Source organism: Leptinotarsa decemlineata, unplaced genomic scaffold, assembly GCF_025532065.1.
Source record: "Leptinotarsa decemlineata unplaced genomic scaffold, Ldec_3_MD MMD2_tig00004307_RagTag_RagTag, whole genome shotgun sequence".
NCBI lineage: Eukaryota > Metazoa > Arthropoda > Insecta > Coleoptera > Chrysomelidae > Leptinotarsa > Leptinotarsa decemlineata.
In genome coordinates, this window is record NW_027412606.1 from 14850195 (window position 1) to 14873692 (window position 23498).

Below are 23498 nucleotides of genomic sequence, written 5' to 3' on the forward strand. Positions count from 1 at the left end.
TAATAATTTCAAGTCAGACAATTCCGCTTTCTGCTTTGATAAGTTTGTTGGGGGTTGAAGTGGACACCAATATGTCTTGGCACAATCATGTTGCTGGAATTGCAAAGTTTGATTCTCAAAAGCTTGGAACAATATTTCGAATTAGAAAACTGTACACACCTCAGCAACTTTTGATGCTTCATAATGCTCAGATCAGACCTTCTTTGGAGTATTGTTCTCATGTACTGAGCTCCGCCTCCAAACATAACCTGAAGTTGCTGGATTCCATCCAGAAAAGAGTCATTCACCTGATTGGAGACGCGAACATCACGTGCAACCTTGATAGCCTGAAACATCGAAGAAACGTTGGAGATTTGTCTCTCCTTTATGGATACTGCTCATTGTTTTGAGGATCAACTCAGTATACCTCGAACTTCAATGTTTAAGAACTCTTTCATCTGGAAAAATGCGTTTATTTGGAATAAACGAATAATATAGAATTTACGCATTTTTATTTCTGACTTGAACTGTTTTATGTAGTCAATTTTATCAGAAATGGAAAATAGAAAGTAAAGGATAATTAAAAAAAACAACAGTGTAAATGCAATAAGTTAAAATTTATTGGTTTATAAAATAACATTTAGTTCTACTATCACAGCAGTAGTTGTTATACAATTGGCTATCGGTCAAAGATAAAATGAGTAAAATAAGAGTAAGTACTGGGTAGTAGAACGAGTCTTTCTTCTGCGAAATATTTAGTGGTATTAATATTATTCATTGATTCCGTTTGGAATATTCAAATATGTATCTATAATTGCGTCACACAGAAGAAAGAAAATAAAACAGATAAAAATTCTATAGGAACTTTTCATGTACAACTACTTAACTGTAAATAATTTCAACACCAATGTATTTGCTAGGTGGAAAAAGAGCCCTAATTGTTATTGTTATTGGTCGATTGTATGAAAAACCCCAAATAATACAACTTCATTTCCATGATGTTCAAGTCCTTGGAACAAGAGTATTTACAATCGAAGACATTAACACTTCTACCCTCAAACATATATTGTGAGCTAATAAGGAAGATATTTGAAAAAAAAAAGCGAGTATAAACAGATTTCGAATTACTTTCGAAAATGACATTAGATTTGTTAGATTTTTTTGACAATAATTGAAAGAGTTTCTGATGTATGTAAAAGTAATCGAACTGTTAAGATAATTCAAAAATGTATGTCAAACTGAATTATTTAATTATAAAAAATTTGGTGTTAATAAATTGCATCTTATTTCATAGATCTCCGTTAGAATTTAAACATTTCTGTACAGCGTTAAGGACTTTTCCAATTCTAGCATAGGCAAATATATATAGTTAGTTAATATGAATTCACTAAAATGCTCTTCGTATTAAGATTTTGAAAATTTACTGAAACTGGCCGACACTTGATCAAAATCCAATAGCTTCCTCAAGCTAGTACATCGAAACACGTGTCGCAGATTTGTAAACCTATTATAGTGAAAATCACAATGAACACGTGTTTCGCTGGATACTAGCTTACTTTTATAGTTTTTTCTATACTCGATGAAGCCTTCATTTTGAGAATCATAATTGGTTTTAAATATGCTCATTGTGGATTTACATTCAATTGTCGCTCAAGTCCAATCAAAATAACATCTCACTTTTTATGACGTGAATAAGTATGAAGAAGCAATGGCAGTGTTACATCAAAGACAAAATTATATATGGAAACGTAATAAATTATGTAGCATACGTTCGGATATTGGTCTTACTTATATAAAAGGTAACTTCTAGTCATCAGTTTCATTATTACTATACTAAGATCGCATCTAACGAAGTTTTACGGTAAGCATTTGAATGTTATTATGTAAAGTAAACTTTCAAAAATCTAAGTTGCATTGAAAAAAAAATGTTTTTCACAAATACGAGTACTTATTCCATACGATATGAAATAAAACAGAATCGAAAAGTCCTTTACCACGTAATCATATACAAATTACAATTAATGTTAGATTCATAAAAATTTTTAAAAAATATTCACGAGAAATAATAAATCTAATACTTAATATTAACCTGAATGGACCGTCTGAAAAAGTTAAGTCAAAACAATATTTCCAAATCACTCCAAATTGAATCAAAGAGTTGATTCAAGAACAATAATTTTTCTACAAAGTCACATGCTAGTTATCCAAGTCCTACGTCTAAAGTCATCATTACCAGAAAACCGAGAATAGCTCCCCAGGTAGCCAGCTTTCCATTTTCACTGGAAATAGAAAACATCGATAAATGAAATATATCCAAACTAATTTAGAATAAAAAAAGAAGAGAAAATCATACTGTAATTTTTATATTATTGTTAGTAAACTAGATCTTCAGATTTCAACAAAATCGTGAAAACATTATGGATTTCTAAAGTTCTGCAAAGGTTCCATACAATGAATATATCATTTCTTTTTTAGACATCTGAGATATGTACAGAGTGGGCCAAATTCAAAACTATTGTTATCAAACTGGATAGACGAAAACTGATGAATGTGTCTTAGGGTCAAATTTTATGAGCAACTCGATGGTGGAAATCGCGTATTGATATCTATCATCGTTTCTGAGTTACATGTTTTTCGAAAATGTGCATTTTCGAAGAGTTACTGTAACTTTTTTTCCTGTTAAAAATTTCTTGTTACTATGTCCGAAGCACTTTCTTACGATGAATTCAATAGTGTCAAAAAACTTTTTTTCAAATGAGATATCGATAAGTATTGATGGAAAACAATTTTTTTAATGAGTCACCTTGTATATTCCTGAATATTTCAATAGAGCTTGAAATTATTTTTTCAAAAATGTTGAGCACACTTGATGTTTTGCTAGATTTATCTTTGAATTACAAAGCTTTAAGCTTTTCTCACGTAGACTTTGAAACGCGCACTTTGATCAAGTAGGCTCTGGTCGTCGCGACGATAAAACAGAAAAATTCTTCAGTGGTAGCTATCAAATGTTGAGAAAGCTTTTCACAGTAGTTATTAAAACATATAGTATACTATATTTACTACTAATAAATGAAACTTCAACAATAATAATGACGATAAAGGACAAACAATGAAATATATTTCTTCTGAGAAGGTGCCTATCAGAGATGTCTATCAGCTTCCCCTTCATACAAGCGGCACCTTTTCTAAATGTTTTTTGCCGAATTGATTAGTTCGATATTAGTGAGAGAAGCAAAACTTTGCATATGGAAGAAAAGAGAATTGAAACTTTATATGTTTTTCGTTACCACTTTTATTTGTAACTAACGTTACTGCAGTTTCGTCCTATAAGGACATTTTCAAACTTGTTACGAAAATATCTCTGAAAGGTTATCTGGATACCCCTGTTACACAACAGCGTGAAACATCTCACAAGCTGATAGAAGCAAATTGGCTTGATATGAATAGGTGCAGATTATTTCATGCTACGTGTTTATTCCCTGAAATCATTTCAAATAAAAATCAAATATATAATTCAAAGATTGAATAATACATACATTCACGAAATACTTTTTGAGTTCATTTCAATTTTTATAATATGTAAGATGTATAATTATGTTCTTTTTATCACCAAAAAAATAGCAGTGAAGAGTTTAAAAATACAGATGAAATATCTCATTGATTAGCAATTGTAACTACAAGGTTGTACCAACTATGTACACTATGTAGGCGATTACAAAAGTTATAAACAATTAAGTGAAAAAAAATGGGGCTTTAGTTTTTTCTTAATATCTCGAAAAATTTTCTAAATTTTGGAAATTTGAAAAAAGATTTGAAAAAATCAATGAATTTGCGTAAAAAAAGTCCCGACTCCCGAAACTAATTTTATAAAAAATACATTACAACATTTTTTTTCTAATTTTTTATTGTTCCAATGTCTCATGGCTAAAAACTAATTAATTTTTTTTTATTTTTTACAGCTATTGTTAATAAATTTATTATAAACAAATACATTGTTTATAAGCAATTCGAAATTTTTTTTGCATTATGTTAATTGAAAAAAATCATAATTTAAAAAACTGGTTTCTTGAAAAAATTTCTTTGTTGCTAAAAAATGCGTTTTTTGCAACTAAATATTAAAATTAAGGAACCTTTTTTTTTAATCATAAATTCTATTGTTCTTTAAGGTTTTGAAAAAACTTTTTTTTATTCTTTCTTTAATTGTTTATTCAAAAAAAAGTTATTAACAGATTTTTTTTTCAATACTTTTTTCTAAAATAAAAGTAACTATGTGTTTTTTTTAAATTTATTCTACTTTTTATAAAACTTTTAATATTGTGATACCTTGATACTTGTCTTTTTCATTCGCTCCTTCGCTTTTATAATCATAATAACTTTCAAACTATTGCAGTTATGATAAATATGCTTCGAGTCTTTTTTGTTCATTATGAATTTATTAACAATTTAAGCCTTTTACTAAAGTTGTAGTCCTATCATTTATTTAATTATTGTTCGTTATTTATTAAAAAAAGAAAAAAAATTAAGACTTTTCAACATAAACTTCGTGTCATGTAACAATAAATCATAAGGATTTCATTACTTGCACTTTTAGTAGTTGTAGGATCATTAACATTCATTCATCAACAGTCATTCTGTTAATTTAATTTTAATGAGTTTACTCATTAACCTTCTTTAAATTTCAGATCCTCACAAATTTTTAAATTACTTTAAAATTCCGATTTATACCTGAATGCGATATTCTTTTGTTAAATGGAAGAAACATCTGCTCACGGTTTTGGAGGGTTTACCTTTATACCTGACCTGAACATCATTTATATATCTCCACAGCATGTTTATAACGAATTTTGTTTTAAATAAACAATTAAAAAAATAATAAAAAAAAAGTTTTTTCAAAACCTTAAAGAACAATAGAATTTATGAAGAAAAAAAACGGTTCCTTAATTTTAATATCACGTTGCAAAAAACGATTGTTAATTACCAAACGCATTTTTTAGCGACAAAGAAATTTTTCAAGAAACCATTTTTTTTCTAAAATTCATGATTTTTTTAAATTAACATAATACAAAAAAATTTCAAATTGCTTATAAACAATGTATTTATTTAGGAATCACACGTTAAAAGGTAAGACTTCGTTAATCCTTAGCTCGCACAAGTTTAGACTTCTGAGGGTTGTCGTTCGTAGGGGTGCGATAGCTGGTTAACGGAAAAACAGATTTTAAACAGAAACATATAATAAATTTATTAACAATAGCTGTAAAAAATTTAAAAAAATTATTGATCAGTTTTTAGCCATGAGACATTGAAACAATAAAAAATATTTTTTATAAAATTATAATTTTCAATTGTTAATAAAAAAATAGAAAATAATTTTTTATTTTGGCAACGGTAATCTAATTTTTTGTCTATTAAGGATAACTTCACCAAGGAAAAAAATGCCAGGGTTTTAGTTTGATAATTATAGGGATTTTTATATTAACTTTCAATTCAAAAAAGTTATTAATTAACAAATTTATAATTAACGTTAAAATTGGGATAAAAATGTTTTGACTGCGGATTATTGTTTATTGATGTATTCTAACATTACATGAACTTTTTCATTCCTTAATATTTACATTTAAAATGTTTATATATATTTTTTTGTTTTTATGTCAGAGTGACGAAAGGCGCGCGCAAGCCAGACTACCCGCCTTTGGCTCTATTTTCAGGACTCTGTAAAAATTATAAATAATCGAGATACAGTTTCGGGAGTCGGGACTTTTTTTACGCAAATTCATTGATCTTTTCAAATATTTTTTCAAATTTCCCAAATTTTGAAAATTTTCCGAGATATTAAGAAAAAACTGAAGCCCCATTTTTTTTTCACTTAATTGTTTATAACTGTTGTAATTATCGGCGCGTTTTCGGACCTTTCCTTGAACTTTCTAGGCAAAAATACGAATCGAATGACATCTTGGTCATAATTTTTTGACAGGGCTGAAAAATGTCACCAAAAAGAGCTAAATCGAGTACATGTGAACCATGTCACACAGGTAGTGAGGTAATAGTCCACCTCTCCATAGGTTCGATTCAACCAACTCTCTATCGCAGGTATTAATCGGTGTGTCCATCTACCGTATTGACCGCTATCCCATTTTCGTTGCCAGTTATTTATCAAATTTTCTCTAGCGATTCCCTTTGAAATGCCTGCATATTTCTCTTTTCTCTCGATGACTTGGAGCTAGCTGTATTGGTGGAATTCCAGGAATAACACATGCTGCTTCTGCAGATATAGTTCTATATGCACTACATATTCTAACTGTTAATTTCTTTTGTAGGCCGGTGGGTTTTTGGACCAATTTTTTGTTTTGCGTTACTGTGTGCCATGATGGTGAACCGTACTGTACCGTACCTACCTACATACATACATACAGGTGTAAAAAGAACAAAAAAAGAACAAATTGAAGAAACAAAAATTTTCTACTTTTGGTTTTACCGAACTCCCTAATTATCGGTCCGTAATTCATCTTTGATGCTATATCTGCTTCAATGTATAAAACTGCCATAGCTGAAAGTCTTTTTGGATTTTCCATAGTATTTTTAATTTTATTTTCGGCATTGAGGCGGCACCGCGAGACCGTGGGCGGTTGCCCACGCCTTACGCCGTCTCTATTCTCGTGTAATTTTTACTTAATTCAGGAGTGTACCGACAAACTGACGAAATGTCATATTTTCATTTCATTCGACTGAAAATTAGGAAATAAACAACGAACAAACAACAATAATTCATTCTGAGGTTGGTTCAACTTCTCATCATTTCGACACACAAAAACATTGACATTAGAATAATGACACTTTGAGCTATTGTCCTTTTCATAACACGTTCTTGAGCCATTGTCAAGTAAAACAGAGGTATGCTACGACAAGAATATATTTATCTCTATTGAATGAATTAGCATTCCTATCCACGAAACACCAATTATAAAATTTCAATTTCAGATATGTTAACCGAAAACGTTTTGAATACTCTATTGTATATTTTTAAATCAGAACATTTATTATCTTCCATCATATTTTATCAACAATTTTTAATATGAATTGGGATTGAAAGTTGTTTATTTAGATTTGAGCAAATTTTTTACCAGCGCAGTGTGAGTGAAAAAAACTTCTTATAATGAAGGGAGTACTTGATCTTGATCAATATTTATAGAGTCCTAACTAAAAAATATTCATTCGATTCCTGTATAATTAAAAATATGCAAAAAAGCGGTGATATATCCTCTTACGGAGCTTTCAGAGACGGTCCATTGCAAAACTAAGCTTTGACGTCGACCGCTGAATGCACGGAAAAAAAGATTTGTTACTTCAAAGAAATTTATTTAGTCTAATTTATTTCATCATTTCGATTAAATATCATTCATTCCAAACGACATGTGTATTGTATCGATTAGATGATAATTTTGCGGAGACAAAATTAAATTCTCATTTTAATTTCTCTAATATTTCAATTCGAGAGGTATTTTACTTAGTCAAATGAATTGTGGATCATTTCAAGAATAACATTTATTGAGTCCTCAAAATAATCCGGTTGAGTCAAACAATATAATTTCATAAAATCAGAAGTACGTCTGTTGAATGAAAACTTTCCAATTCAGTTTAGCAGTATGGGGTGCTGTTTGGACACTAATATACAGGGTGTAACTAAATAAGTGTAAAACATTTTAGGAGGTGGTTCCTCATCGAAAAAATATAGGGTCTTTCACATAAAGAAATTTCATTGGAGCATCCCTTGTTAATTTTTTGCTGCGAACTGGTTTATTTTGGGCAAAAAACCCAAGAGACATTTTTTTGTATCATACATTGATACATATCAATACATTTAACTAATTTTGGAAATAATTTCAAGTCTATGGATAATTTCATTTTAATATTTTTATTATTTGTTGGTTTGAAAAATTAAATTATTTTCTTGAAAGAAATGGAATAGTTGAAATACTTCTAAGGAATAGAATGCCGGTCGGCATCAAGAACCGTAAACAAATCACGAATGAAATAAGAATTAAAAATGTGTTTTGTGTTTGCAAGGAAATGACGAAGAGGTTTACAGCTTCTTTTTGATTATATGTGGATTGAAGTTTTTCACTGTCTTCACAGGTATGTTGATATTTATATACTTTCTTTCACTCCATATTTTGAAATAATTATGAATAGCATGTATTGGATAACCCGGCATCGTTTTTTTTCAAGCACGTGCCCATACATTTTTTTTGACAGCTATCCTCTATAAAAGTGGCTTGACTGAAGGAAAGCTTCGATGTTTTCAATTCTGTTTTTAAGAAAGTAGAAGTTGTGCTTGTTGTGAAGTTGTGAAAGTGTGAATTGTGCTCCTGGACCAGACGGACTAAAAACACAATTCATAAAGCAATACCACCGCTACTTATTAAAACCATTAGTTCATATAATCAACTTGATATTTGAGGGAGACACACTACCAACACAAATGAAAGAATCCATAGTGAGCCCCGTTTTTTAAATCTGGAGATAAAACAGAGTTAGGTAACTATCGACCAATATCCGTGATAAACAATTTTGCCAAAATATTTGAGCATATTTAAAAAAATCGACTGGTTGAATTTTTTGAGAGAAATCAAGTTATAACTGATAGACAATTTGGCTTCATCAATAAGAGTAGCACTGAATCAGCAATATTAGATTTCTTCAAAGAAACAACAAAAGCCTTGGAAAATTTGGAGAAATGTTTAGCGGTATTCTTGGACTTGGCCAAAGCCTTTGATACAGTTTCACATAATAAGTTTCTTGATAAACTATATGACTATGGTATTCGTGGACCCGCCTTTGATGTTCTGAAGAATTATTTGTTCCACAGAACTCAATGTGTGAAAGTGGGTAAAGAAAAGAGTGTGAATCGTGATGTTTCAATGGGAGTTCCACAGGGAACGGTCTTGGGCCCTATACTCTATATATATATATATATATATATATATATATATATATATATATATATATATATATATATATATATATATATATATATATATATAGAGTATAAATAATATTGCTGATATTACTAATTTCAAAGGTCTTCTCATATCATATGCTGATGATACAGCCATAGTGTATAGAGGCAAAACATGGAAAGATGTTTACAGAGATACAGAAGAAGGCATAAATAGTTTGCAAACCTGTTTAAGCGATAATCTTCTTAGTTTAAACATCTCGAAAACAAAGTTTATGACTTTTTCTCTTATAAGCAGTCATCAGCCAGATAATCAGAAACTAAGCATCCACGTGTCAAATTGTGACAAAGTACTCTGTAAATGTCCAACCATAGAAAAAGTATCCCAATTCAAATATCTCGGTTTATTCTTGGATCAGCATCTGAGATGGGATGTACATGCTTCATTTGTTGTGAAAAGACTTAGACAACTTACTCACAAAATATATAGCCTGAGAGATATTCTGTCAAGATCAAATCTGATGCTGATATATAAATCTCTAGCAGAATCAATCATAAGATACTGCATAGCAGCATGGGGCGGAATGTTTACTAATGTATTGGGCAACGTACAAGTCACTCAAAATACAATTATTAAAATAATATTCAAGAAATATAGACGATTCGATACAAAGCAGTTGTACAATGATACCTAATTATTGAATATCAGAAGTTTATATGCCTATCACTGCCTCATCTGGATGTATTCCAACCTGTCTTCGTTCAGCATCAATAAGACAAAAAACACAAGAAATGTTGAGAATCAAAATATTCAGAAAAAGCTATTCAGAAAAAGCCATACCCAAAGAACATTTTTCTACTTTGTAAATACTTGTCTTCCCTTCAGTTTTTCGAAACAAATAACTACTAACGAAATATCCAATCTCCAATAATATATGTCAACCTGTAGACACTAATTATCAATTGTTTGAATACTAACACAAATGTATTGTTGTGATCTGTCGGAAAACTTATATAAAAACTAATATGTATACCATGACGAAGTAGGAATAGAGCACGAAACAAGCCATACTGCGCTTAGGTGACTATTTCTGCTTTGAAAAGGTAATATTGTATTGAAATTGTGATGTGAATGTATTTGAAGATGAATAAATCTGAAATCTAATCTAAATCTGTCGAGTAAAGTGATTATCATTGAGATGTAGATAGGTATGTATACACTGGGTACCTACTTGACCTTTGACCTTTGGATACGAAGGAATTGGACATTAAGGCCACAGAAATAGGTGTAGGTATACAATGTCAGGGAAGAACTGTACCTTTATTTCGAATTGTAAATTTCTTACATCATAAATAATTGAATGGCGCCGTAAACAATGATTTCATTTTCATCATGATAGTATATACTGAATCCTTGAAGGAACCTCTTTTTAAGATTTTTCTTTTAAAGAACATTGTGGAATAATCACAGTTTTCTCTTGTATTACTTTATTAAAATCAGTAGGACCGAAAAAGAAAAGTTATTTGTAACATATTTACAGAAATGATGACATCCAACAAAACTGCACGAACTCAAAACATGCAATATAATCTCTTTTATGTTTAAACATGGAGGAATTTCACAATAACTTGGGATTAAATACATATATAAAATTAAATACATACATTATTTATCCCCCACTAACATACCTGAAACACATAATTTTCAAACAGATGTAACCTCAGACAAAGCTAAAAGGCTCACTGATGATGAAAACAAAGAAAGTATTCCTGCAATTGACAAAAGAAAAATATTCAACCAAGAAAGCAATTGATGGAGTGAATTAAGAATCAGAGGTATGTCTTTAATTCCTAACTTCTATAATAAATATGTATACCATTACAATTAAAAACATATTGAGTTTTCTCAAATAACTATATATTTTTGCGATTTGCTGTAAATATTATTATTATTATTAATATATTATCATTAATATTATTCAGGTGTGTACCTAAGTAATTAAATGCTAGAATTCTCAAATTTAGTAGATTTGAAGGCCTGAAAGTTATAGTTGGAGAGGTAAGTGAATTTTGTCATCACAGTCATATTTGTAATCAAATTTTTCTGTGATGAAGTAAGTCATTGTATTTTTCCTATTATCAAAGCATAAGGATACCTCCGTTTGTTAAATTGGATTTGTACGAAAAAAATAATTATATTTTTATATTTCTATGAGATTATAACCAAACTAGTTAGTAGAAATTGATCCAATAGTATTATTGCGAAAATGTAGACAATCACTAGATAACAGAGACTCTTTCATTTTATAACATTACTTCAGTGAAAGGTTTCGAAATTGACTCTTTTTTTTTGGTAGATATCACACATAATAATAATAAATAATAAAATATGTTAATGTTTTAGATTAGGATTAACCATTTGTGAAGAATTTATATTTTTATTTAAATATTTGTAGAAGTCTATTGTAATTAATTGTTTGAATAAATTTGTTACTACAATTTCTCGATTTTTATTTATATTTTGCTCATTCTCATGTTGAAAAATTTTCCATGCCATTTACATAATCAGTATTGAATATGAAATATTATCCGCAAGACTCCCATCAGCAGCTGATTGAAAAATCGTGATACGTAAGTAGTAATAGGGTATTTCGGGATTTACTAAAGCGCGGCAGATTAATATACAGGGGGATACCTTGTACCCGATTAAGTACCTCCACCAAATATGAGCCCCATATATAAGGCCGACTGTGAGGGATAAAGGATCAGATTAGTAAAAAAAAATTGATCATCAGAAATTCTCGAGCGCGTCAGATTGAGGTGGGGTAAGTTAATTACCTGCTAAAAAGTGTATATTCCAGTAATCTGACAATTTGAGAGTGACGTAAAGAAAGGAGAGGGCAGCAAAGTTGTAAAAAAATAACGTCATTTCCACATTCTCGAGCGTAGCTAATTTTTCTTATTTTGAAGGAAATTATTCAAGGATAACGAAAAATATATAATCTGACGATTTCTACAAGCCGAAATAACAAAAATTCGTCGATAAAGTGTAATGCGTGCAGCTGTGTGATACCTATATTTTTCCACTCTGAATTCTATTGCCATGACGCCATCATAGCTGATCACAGAGACTCGTTCGTGATGAAGATGAAGATGATGATTAATTAATCAATTAATTGATGGCTATAGTCGATACTACGTGGTAGGAAATCATAATGAAGAAAAGAGAAATTAAACTTTCTATGTTTTTTTACCACTTTTATTTGTAACTGACGTTACTGCAGGTTCGTCCTATAAGGACATTTTCAAACTTATATATTGTATAAGTTTGAAAATGTCCTTATATCTTGTACAAGTTTGAAAATGTCCTTATATATTCTATAAGTTTGAAAATGTCCTTATAGGACGAAACTGCAGTAACGTTAGTTACAAATAAAAGTGGTAAAAAACATAAAAATTTTCATTTCTCCTTTCTTCATTAATCAATCAATTGATTATAAAAAATTATATTTTTTGAGCAATTTTTTGAAATTATTTTCTTTTAAATACAAGTATTCTACTTAAAAAACATACACTTATTTATTTGCATGCTATTTTCTGAGCTTTTCAATTAATTTAGTTCAATGAATTAAAAAAAATTTAAAAAATATTGTTTTTGTCATACTTAGCGAATCCCTCTACATAATCGTCAGATTATGATATAGCACGTCTAAAACATAAAGATGAACCATATATATCTTAATCTGACGCACTTGAGTATTTCAAAATGGCGAATTTTTTCCACATTAAAATAATGGCTGCGAGTTTGCGTCATATCGAAATCGTCAGATTTCGATATGACGCTTTTTTTTGTTGCACTTAACACCCCCTTAGAAAATCTGACGCGCTCGATTACATTTTTCTTTCTTTTCACTTTTAACCCTTACGTACAACCACCCACATCATGCAAACGATCAGATTAACATACCAACATTATTGATGCTATCAATATCTGACGCGCTCGAGTATGTCCATGCAACAGTATTTTTTTACATATTTAAAAAGCTATAGCCGCTTCCCCCACCGATGAAAAGGTACGTATTATATAACATTTTTTCTTCTTATCATCTGAGTTTTGCAATCTAATATGTCCCAATGACGCTCGAGTAAATCCCCATTTTGAATCGTGGGCTCATATGTACTAATAGAATCAGCATCAGCACGAGATGACAACAATCGATGGTCTAATGATTTTTTTAGGGAAAAATATTTGATGGTAAAAAGCATTTCGAAGTTTTAAAGAAGAGAAAAGTAATTTTCAGTAGAACCGATCTGAATCTCCATTACTACCAACGAGATGCTGGTACTCAAATTAGTATATCTGGTCGATTGAATCCAATAACCAAATTCAAACAAGAGGGAAGGATTTTGATTTGTAACTTTATTTCATTTGGTTCATCATTATTCATACTTATTTTGAACTTTTGAAATGCTTTACTCCATCAGCAAGATACTCACAATGAGGTATAAACATTGTTCGTTCAACTACTATTCATTATTTGTTCAACAAAATCATTACTTCAGTGGAAATTTTTGTATTATCAAAACAAGCAAAGTTCTCCATCACCCTACAGATATGTTATGTTTCATCAACATAACTTTAACTCAAATAGAAAATACATTTGATTATTTCAATCAGTTCCACTATTTCACCCATCTTCAAATTTTGTTTGTTCAATAAAATATTCAAATAACTCTAAATCATTCTCGCTATCAATTAGAAAAAATATTACTTGAATTCAATTCTTCTTTAAATTGAAATAACTGATCAATGTGATTGTTTCAATCAAAGATTTGTTTGATACGATGAACATATGCTTGAAGAAATAGGAGTCAAGAATTCTTTTTTCTTGCATCATCAAAATATTTTGTCGTGCATATATGACACTTTCATTCCTTTGAATGAAGTGAATTTTCTTTCATTCAACAAAGCTTTTTTTTCCGTGTGATATCTGTGGTAAAATCTGTGAAAACTGATGAGAAACCTACAGTAGGTCGAAACAGCTCTGTCTTTTTTGTTCCTGATTTTACTTTATTCCCAGGAGCTACACGGTTCTTTCCGGTTCGGAGGTTATTTTCTTCCTTTCATGGCCCATGTTTTCTCACCAGAATTGAAAGTTCTTATTGTTACACTCTTGATGTGCAGGCAACATGAAACTGCGGCTGACTTTTGAGAGTTTGTATCGGTTATCATGATAGAAATTTTCGATGCAGTTTACCAAGCAATTAAAGTTTATCTACCAATAATTCAGACAAAAAAATTGAATGGACCCTGTAGAAAGTTCAGAACCGATTTCTGCAACATCGGAGACGAAAATAATAATTAAATACACCAACACCTGCAAACAAATAGTCATACTTTGGCTCTTACCGAATCCAAAATGGGTGTGACAACTGTCAAAGTTAATGTTCTAATCACAGCTATAACACAATTTCAAGATTTTTTTTTCACCAAAATCGACTTCTATTGTTATCTAGTGGAAATACTCCCTACATGTTTCATGTAAATTTACAAAAATTAATCCGATTTATAAGTAGTGCCTGTCGATACGAAATAAAAGGCATCACTTGTTTAGGGGCTGTGGTGCACATTATCTTTTGCATACCAGTTAATATTTTACAAACAAGTGAAAGGCGACTTCATGGAAAACGTTGAAACCATAATCAATGACACGTTTGTCAGACATACATATTGGGTTCGATACGTAGATGACCTTTTTGTTATATGGCACCATGGATTGAGATATATCCATACATTCCTGAATAACATCGATTCCCTAAACTCCGACCTAAAGTTCAACCCTTGTATTCCTGGGTGTCTCCATCAAAAAATCCAACAATTCCTTCTCACACACTCTTTACCGAAAACCAAACGATACCAACTATTACCTCAATGTTGAATTACGTCATCATCCTGCCCAAATGAATTCCGTTTTGAATTATCTCAGATATATCAGACTCATTCATAACCACAATAGAGAAACTAGACGAACTCAAATACGAACTACGTCATTATGTCTACACCGACACCCGAATTCAAAGATTCACCAAACAGCCTGGTGACCAGACTGGCCATTCAAAAGTTTTTCTCAGCTATATTTACCGAGTAACCCGACTTTTTTTAACACGAGGCACAGAACATATACAAAATTCCATGTTCCACCTACTCCAGAACTTACATCGGCTAGACCCTGTACCAACAACAGAAGTCTCCAAAGGAATCTATAAATATTAGATTGCTGTACGTAACCATTGGTGTGTCTATCTTTATACCTTCACAGTCAGATATATATATATATATCGCTTTCCTGACGATAGCACACTTTTCCTATCATCCAATTTAAATTCTCAAACGTCAACTGCCCGTTTGAAAGTTCATCAAACCGTCTTGCAGTTCACAGTTCACACTATAAAACGTTTTATAAAAACCGCATCGTGTTTCGATTCCTCAAATAAGAATGGTAAATTACATGTTTCTATGACTACCGAATGAAGCGTCAGTTATGTAATCGTTTTTTTGGGTAAGTAGGCGAAATGATTCATAATGCACATCTTCGAACCAATCACAGTTGACCATATGTATAGCTCGCGACCTTCAAGGTCAATCACAGATGAGCAAATTCATTTATTTAAAATCTGTTTTTCCGTTAACCAACTCTCAGAAGTGGAAACTTGTGCGAGCTCAGGACTAACGAGGTCTTACCTTTTAACATGTGATTCCTACACGGGTTGGATGATAGCGGTCGATTGAGTGAGTGAAGCAAAGCACCCACGTCAACCCGACCGGCTACCGTCCTATAATTTCAAAGTTGTGTTTCAATTATTTTCAACTGTAACTAAGTATTGACAATTTGCTACTCCTGAATATGTCTGAAACAACAAACTTGATCATTAAACTGACATTTCGTATATTATATCTGGTCTTTTGAAGAAGATAAATTTAGCCTAGAATTAATTATGCAATTGAAGTACGTTGTGTAGGTTAGGTTATGAAACTTATATGGTGATAATATAAAATTTGTAAATTGAAAGTAATGTATCATTCCTGCCTGCGGAAGTTATTATATAACGAAACATGGATCGCAGTTCAAGTGAAAGCTTCTCTCTCTAGTTTCTCGAAATGGTTTCTGTTAACGGTCGAATATAAACCATGGAGGTGAGGTACTCTTTAATTACATTCTAGGGAAACGGCTATCTGTTAATAATGAGGGCTCGGAACCAACTTTTGTCTCTACTAATAGACAAGAGGTATTACACTTAACCATCAGCTCACATTCACTGAGAACAACAAGATACACCATTGGACTCTGTATCTACTGAACCTTCTTGTTCAGACCACAGACAAATCCTTCTCAATATTGAAACAGGTCTAAGACCAGTAGTGGAATATCGTGACTCGAAATCTACTGATTAGAATGGTTATAGAAACTCCCTCCAATCGTACTTTGAAGACGGATTCTTTACTATTCACAGTTGGAATAATATGGATAGCGAAGCAATTTCGAGAAGCAGTGATCTCATTTTATCACGAGAACTGTCCACTGAGCATTAAAAGAGATAACCATAACTCTTCTGAGAGTAGAGAGCCGACCGCTAGTAAAGAAACATTAGAACTTTTGATCAACCTTACATCCTTCCTGTTGAAAGGGCTTGAGAGGATACTGGACGTACACATAGGGACGTACAAAGACAGACTGTTCCTATGGATATGTCGAAGGATTTGTATTAAAACTTCAGGTTGAGGTCCCAAACAAATCCATTTGATTTATATGATGATTGGCAGACCAATGATCACTAATGGAGTAATTGCCTGATGGCCGAGGGCTTTACAGAAAACGGTTCAGACGAAGCTCTTTGGCTTACAGAGTCAGGCTTGTCTGGCCATCAGTGGTGCCATAAGTACCAAACCGTCAGCGGCCATGGAGATCCTCCTAGATCTACCTTCTGTCCACATTTTCCTGGAGAGATAGGCTGGATGGACTGCATATAGGCTTGTGCCCATTACCAATTACACAAATCAATCTTAAGCAGAGTACAACAGACTGCTGGTTGATACTGAAAGTCACAGCATTCTGGGAATGACCTCTGACTTTATGCAACCAACTGTCAACTACTAACTGCCTTATAAAGTACTGTCCTGACTAGAGAGGACTGGATTCTCCAGAAGAAGGTAGTATTAAGAGCAGATAATTGTGGATTCACAGATGGATCAAAAACACCTTCAGGTTGTGGTGCAGGTGTTTCCAGTCGCAGACCCAGGATAGATAATAACCTGCCTAGGAACCTATGCGGCAGTATTTCAGTATTGGAAGAATCCAATTGACACATGTCAATTAAAATATTCTCGGACAGTCAAGCAGCGTAGGTAGCTCATGGCTCCTAAAGAGCAACGTCTAAGTTCGTAGCAAATCACCAAAAACGACTCTCCTTGATATGAAGACTTAACAGATTGTCTCTGGTCTGGATTCCTGACCATACTGGCCTGGAAGGCAATGAGGCTGCTGACTCCCTTGCAAAGGAGGGTGCTACAAGCAGCCTCATTGAACCAGAACCTATCATTGGCATCACATTAGGCTTTGCCAAACAAATATTGAACATCTGGGTGGCAAAAAGATTTATGGTTATTTTTAACACATCCACAAGTGTTTTAATCACTAAGTGATCATCTTCAAGAGAAGGATTAAACTAAATCTACATACAATGTTTTCCTTATTTATACCATAAATACCTCTTCTAGGTACCTGTGTCTTAATTGTTTTAAAATGAGTTTCACAATGTTGTCTACTAGTCAGGTAAATCTGATAACCAAAAATATTGATTCAACAAGCTATATAGTAAACTATTAGATATTGGTACACCACCGTTATTCATAATATTATCTTGACTTATTTCTAAGCACTCATAAGCATCTAGATGCCTGTTGTTGTTAACTCGTCTAACTAATCTTAATGAACTAAAGTCTATGGTATGGTTTTGTTGCCAATAATGACGGGCTACTGCTGATTTTTCCGGTCTTCCATATTTAAGGTGGGCCAAGCTTTTATCTTATTTTAATAGATCTTTTAATCTGTTCCTAATATTTTGCATCGCAGTCTTCACATTTAATTTCGTAAATTCCAGACTTTTTCGAATTCTCGATTTTGCCTTTGGATCTCCTACAAGTCTCTGTACTGTAACTGTAGTGTAACTTGTTGGTGTTCATTATTTGAATAGTCTACTCGTAAGCATGATACTTGAAAACGATTTCTAGATATTGTAAGCAATTTTGAAAATAGTTCACAACAGTAAATAACATGATACCCGCAACAAGAAACAATTCCCCTTATTTAAATCAGTGACATATCTACCAACGCAAGATTTCTTTCCAAACCAAAGATATTCAAACTGTACTCAAATTTTACCAATAATTCACAGTCATTCGTGAAAATATATTCATGTTATTTATGGTAGAGAAATCACCTGAGTAATTGTAAGAGATTCCCACTCATGTCTTGTGGAAGAATCTGGTTTCGAGGTTATAAATATTTTTTAAAATACATTTTTTTATGAAGAGACCTATATTTCTTACTGTTCTTTGGATGTTTGAACCTTCACAATCATAAAAATAAACAAAGTTGAATCAATATATAGAGAAATTGTTGGAAGGCAAACTGAAAAATTCATCCTGAAAAATCACTTCTTGATATTAACCACTGAAGAGTCCAATTAGTCAGTAACTTGTCCAAAAATTATAACAAAAAAGGAAAAAATCCCAGGCTTCAATTTCAAGAATTATCGAATTTTTTTGTATACTTTTGATTTGGAGGGCAAACCGCTTCGTTACCTAACGCTTGCCTTTCTCCCACGCATACGTCAGCGGAAGGCACGCTCCTCCTCTCTCATCTGACAGACGATCAGTGTTTAGTGTTCGTTACACATGTACTATTGACAGTATTATAAATATCTAATCAACAAGTACGTTGTATTCTTTCATTATGTGAAACGTGGCTTAAAACCGATGAAACTAATTTTGTGTATATACATTACACTGGTCTACAGTGGTTTTATTGCCCTAGATATAAGATTGATTTTGGGTGTATTTATACTCACAATTCATGAAATTATCAATGGTTTTGTAAAATTTGCTCTCGTTTTCTTTTAAATATTTATTTTCATTTTACATTGCAAAAATAAATTCGAAAACAAGAAACAAAATAACAGATATATTTATAATATCAGTTTCATTTGGAAAAAAATATGATACTTTGAAGTAAATAGAGAGGGAAATTTCGAAAACATGTTATATTTTCATGAAACGCCTTTTAACAGCTTCACTTTTATAATTTTTCAGAGGACAATCTCTTTTTAAAGACCAGCAGTAATCGGCTATCATGTGACAATCCCATCGACCCTGATATCTTTCTTCCATTACTTTTAGATCCTGGTGGAACCGTTCTCCCTGCTCCTCACTATAATTTCCTAAATTATCTGGAAATGTATCCAAATGGTTGCGAAGATAGTGTAACTTGATACTCGTATTTGCTCCTAGAATCTGAAAGTTTGTCAGCATATTTTGTACAATTTCTTGGTTACAATTTCAATGGTTACCTAGGAAATTTTCGACTACCAACACAAAACTTTTCCAAGCTTAACTTTCCGGAACAGTCATAACTTTAATAAAATCAGTGTCTTTCATCAATTGCCGTATTTGAGGACCATCAAATATTCCACCTTTCAACTTTTCCATACTAAGTTTTGGAAATTTTCTACAAATATATTTGAAACAATCTCCTTCCGTGTCCAAAGCTTTTACGAATTGCTTTATCATTCCTAACTTAATATGCAATGGTGGAAGTATAATTTTGTCTCTGCTCACCAACGGCTCTCTTATTACATTAGCTTTACCGACAGTTAAAGAATTTCTTTCAGGCCAAACATCTTGTTCCCAATGACGTTGCTTTGCTCTACTGTCCCACATACAAATGAAGCAAGGGTATTTCGAATATCCACTTTGTAGACAAAGTAAAAAATTAACCATTTATAAATCCACACAGATCGACCATTGATGCTCCGAGTAATTGATTTTTTCTAAAACTAATTTGACATTTTCATATTCTTCTTTGAGTTTTGTAGAATGGGAATGTAGAATGGAATTGATGCAAATTTATTTCCATTATGCAGTAAGACGCATTTTAAACTTCTTTTACAGCTATCAATAAAAAGACGCCACTCAGAAGGTTTGTATTCTTTCAAACCCATGTCCAGAAGCAGCTTCGCAATATTATTACAGTATACCAATCCTTCATTTTCATCAAAAAATTGTAATAGCTCACTTTCTCGCGTTCTGTACGTTGTAATTGTAACTGTCGGTGCCAATAAATTTTTTTCTTTCAATCTTGAAGCTAACAGTTCTGATCCTTGTTTTGATAAATTTAGATCACTTATTAAATCACTGAGTTCATTTTGAGAAAACAACTTTGGCGTAGATGTTTCACTCTCCCATTCACTTCCACTGGTAGACTGATTCGATTTCTCTGAATTTGGCAACATCATTGTTTCTGAGGGCATGCTAATCACTTTTGAAACATGAATAGGCCGAGGGAGATTTTCACTGTGTAAACAGGACATTTTGTAGACTGTAAGTCTGGATATCTCCACGTTTGATTTCGATTAAAACCTTTAGCATCTACTACCCAAAAGTAACAATCATCGAAATGATTCTTAGGCTCCATCCAGATCATAGGAATACCAAAGTCTAATCCAGAACGTTCTCCCTTTTTCCATAACCGCAAAGACTCAACGCAAGACTTACAAACTTCATTAGGAACCCATGATTTATCTAATTTATCCCTTTTAAAACCGAAATATTCAGCATAAGTTTCCTTAACAAAGTCTGTGATATTTCTTTTTTGTTTTTTTTTACCAGAATAGATCACTACTATATTTGCACTTCCTTCGTGACAAACTCATGTTTAAAAAGATAAATATATTAGAACGGACACTCAACAACTGAAACAAAAAATTAACATATAACAACTTATCCAGATTTCCGTGTTATTACTTCAATATTATCAAATAACTGAGTTCTCAGCTGTTTTGCAGAGCAAGGAGCCCGAGAAGTGGGGATCACGTGATGTTTGTACGCGCAAAGAAGTTGCGCAGAAGCCTAATCATGACTGAGAAAATATTTTTTTTTTACTAACAAGCCGATTATTATTAAAAATACAAGATACGTAAAAATCATAAAAAATGGAGCACATTCAGTACTTTCATAAATATACTCGTGATTTAGGCATTCGAAAACATAAAAATTTGCAAAAATATCCAGGGCAACACAATTTTATTTTTGTAGAGCTGTATTATTAGTGTCATTATTTAATCCTACAAAAGTAACAATTGGATTATGGTAGCTGTAATATATGTACATACACAAAATAATCGCGTCTCAAAACGCACACGTTATTTTTAATTCCTAAATTTTTATATATAATATATCAAAATATTATTTGTTGAAGCGTCCAACTTGGGCATCACCTTAGCAAGCCGAACCATCCGTTTTTTCACCGTTCAATCAATAATTTAGGTAATGTAGCTACATTTTGGAGAGTTCGAAATTTTTGAAAATATATTTTCTACTCTCTAGGATCTTTTATAAAATTTTTAATATCCACTAGTTTTTGAGATACTCGTAAAATTAGCACATAATATTTTTCATTCAACTCAATTGTTATGAAGTATCAAACTATTTGTTTGCGCAACTTGGCTCAATAACAACTGTGTGAAATTACGAATCGCATACACTTCAATAACAATTTTCTGTCGAGGTACTTATAAACTAGACCCAGTATTCAAAAGTCTTCAAAAGAAAAGTTTAGAGGTCTGCTTTTCTATATTGGACATCAATATTTGTCGACACTATTAACCCAAATTCCAGCATATTATCGTGAATGAGCGCGGAGTTCACAGAAAAGACCGATAACGGTACAGCATAAATCTTGTAAAATGTGACTGTTACTACGCTCTCCATTCATAATTCGGATTTTGTTTATCATACTAGAATACTGGAAGATCACGAACCGAGTTCGTTTGACGGATACAGGGTGAAACTGGAAGGCGACAGGCGAAGCTTCAGAAATTGTTTTTTTAAAAGCGATAAGAATTTATTTTTGTCAATGCATCACGGACGAAAACATCGAATCATTCAAATATTTTCAATTTTCAGTACATTTAGTTACCATTCCGTTTTAGGTAGATTCTAAATACGAATGAAAACTTCTTCCATTCGATTTAAAAATGGATATTATCAGAATTCACAAGACTAAATTTCATAAATATGAAACAAATACGAAAATTAAATACATTGCAATTGTAATGAATGAATGAATGAATGATTCTCATCTTTGTAAAATATATTTTCTAAATTTGTTGGTCGTGATAAGCAAGTTTCTATGCCTGACGTTTCGTCTATGACTGCGGCAGACAGCAAAGGCGAAGAGGCAACTGCTGTCGTCAAAGCAGATACTACAGAATTGGTTTGGGTCCCCCCATTCATTTCATTTATTCCAATGTTGATTTCCTCTACCAGTCGGTTGAAATTGTTTCTGTATTTCTGAATTTTCATTGCCTTCCTACAGGAGTTCTCTGTGCTTTTCTACTGACGATTTGTCGGTATTTCCAAGTGATGATTTTCATTGTTTCTGGAAAGCCGTGTACTTACTCACACTTTTTTTCGTGGTTCTAATGTAGATGCCTCCACAATTACCAGTATATGGAATCCGGCAAACTCACGGTGTTGCTAATGATTCTCTGGGGACCTTAGCTGTCCTTAGACTCTCTCTGACGGTTTTTGTTGACAATATCGGTGTCATCACGTTGTGTTTTTCAGAACTCCCGATTCGGTGGGTAACATTCTTCATATATGGCAGGAAAGATTTTCCTTTGACAGGACTATTCACAGTTTACTTAGCATTCTATTTTTGCGCCGGACCCTCTCAAGTAATATTTCAATCATTCCCCTCTTTTGTAGTGGTTGTTGGTAAGATTTCTCATTCAGATACCTGTCTGGGTACGTTGGTTTTCTGTACACTCTATGACCCAATGTCCCATCTTCATGTGTGTTCACTAGTACATCCAGAAAGGCGATGGTTCCATAGGCCTCCGTTTTATTGTAAATGGGATGTTTACAGGTCAGATATAATAGAAATTCATTTAGTTGCTCTCCACCTTGTTGTCATACCACCTATGACGCCATCCACATAACGTATATACAGTGTGTAGCAACGAAAACTTAACAGCGACGTTTTTGAATATAAAAAGTAAGATTTTTAAAAAAAGCTCGGACACGTCGATTTCTAATTAAAGGAGGACACCTTTCAGACTAATCAGATTTTTTGTAGTACACACCCCCTCGGAGGGGTGCGTCCGACGGCCCTTATTTAGATGGGGAAAGTAGGTCGAGTGGCACCTTGTTTTTAAGGTCTTTCGAATACCTTTACATCTCTGTTAGAAGAACATTTTTGTAACGATTAGTTTTCGAGATAATTTGAAG

The 23498-nt window shown here is 32.3% G+C and overlaps 1 protein-coding gene across 3 annotated transcripts in view; it reads right to left on the reverse strand.

Moving 5' to 3' along the window:
• Positions 1 to 577: 577 nt before the first annotated feature.
• The window catches only part of LOC111516774 (zinc transporter ZIP11), a 409569-nt gene continuing 386648 nt past the window's right edge, over positions 578 to 23498 (reverse strand). For all 3 annotated transcript variants that reach the window (XM_074179057.1, XM_074179056.1, XM_074179058.1), the window contains exon 7: positions 578 to 2258. In XM_074179057.1, the coding sequence (XP_074035158.1) occupies positions 2180 to 2258 (79 nt within the window). In that variant the 3' untranslated portion in view covers positions 578 to 2179. The remainder of the gene's footprint in view (positions 2259 to 23498) is intronic.